Raw genomic sequence first — 1,125 nt, 5'->3', positions numbered from 1 at the left:
ATTCGAACAGCTCTCTGATGAAGAACAATAGTTTATTCTGGAGAGAGTGTTGTGTTAAGTGAAGAAAAATTACTGTATAATTTGAATCTTCTGCTTGTTATGCTGGTATGTTTCATGTATCAGATGTTCTTGTGTTTCAGGTACCAGTGGAGTGAATGAGACTCATGTGTTCATCAGTTCTGGTGAAGATGTCCGTCTGCTCTGTAATAATGCTCTTCATGACTGCACATCAACTACATGGAACTATAACAGTTATTCAGCAGCAGTTGAACTGATTGGTTCAGGGATAAAGAAGAACAACACAGAGAGACATGAGAGACTGAGTCTGGGGTCTGACTGCTCTCTGAACATCAACAACATCAATAAAGAAGATTATGGATATTACACCTGCCAACAATGGACTGGTGTGAATAGAGACCAAAAACAAGGAACTGATACACATGTTTATCTGCATGTTCTTCACGGTAATTTTATGCTTATGTGGTCAATTGAAAAAGGGCAAATTCTTCATTTAATCTCTCCTGATGATTGAAGAGTCTGTGATTTGTGTGTTATTTTGTGTTTCAGTCTCTTCATCCTCCTCCTCATCCTCACAGACTGAGATCAGTGCAGGCCGCTCTGTGACTCTCTTCTGTCAGTTGTATTCATATGCTGAAGGCTCTTGTGATGATTGGATCCGTTCTGAGAGAATTGAGCTGTTCTGGGTGAATCAGACTGGAGTTAAACTGACGAGATCAGACTCCAGATATCAGATATTATCCTCATCACATCACTGTATCATCACTCTGAATACAACACTCCTGAATGAATATCACAACAGAGAGTGGAGATGCAATGTTACTCAAAGAGATCAAGTCAAGAGCTCCGTCAAATACACTGTCAAGAGTTCAGGTGAGAAATTAACTTTCCTGACTCAATTTCAGAAGACTCTCTGATACAGACACATGACATGAGGATTAATAATGCCATTCATTCAGAAGAACTGAAGGGTTGCATATAAACAAGGTATAATTTGCTTTATGTAATCATATTTTGCCAGTGCTATTTCTGAGCATAAAAGGGTGCTAAGATAAATCTTAAATGATAATAGATGACAGACTCATGAAGCAGTGGAAATTCACACAG

At 38.7% G+C, this 1,125-nt stretch overlaps 1 protein-coding gene across 1 annotated transcript; it reads left to right on the top strand.

The window, feature by feature from the left end:
• Nucleotides 1-123: 123 nt before the first annotated feature.
• Nucleotides 124-891, top strand: LOC107580765 (uncharacterized; the record flags this gene model as incomplete). The annotated part of the gene is made up of 2 exons (XM_016266409.1): nucleotides 124-464; nucleotides 568-891. Coding segments are annotated over 2 exons (665 nt in total), but the record flags the coding sequence as incomplete, so codon positions are not given.
• Nucleotides 892-1,125: the final 234 nt, after the last annotated feature.

The sequence above is a fragment of the Sinocyclocheilus grahami genome, unplaced genomic scaffold (genome assembly GCF_001515645.1).
Source record: "Sinocyclocheilus grahami isolate Dianchi unplaced genomic scaffold, SAMN03320097.WGS_v1.1 scaffold43899.1, whole genome shotgun sequence".
NCBI classification, from domain to species: domain Eukaryota; kingdom Metazoa; phylum Chordata; class Actinopteri; order Cypriniformes; family Cyprinidae; genus Sinocyclocheilus; species Sinocyclocheilus grahami.
This window is presented reverse-complemented; position numbering and strand designations above follow the sequence as displayed.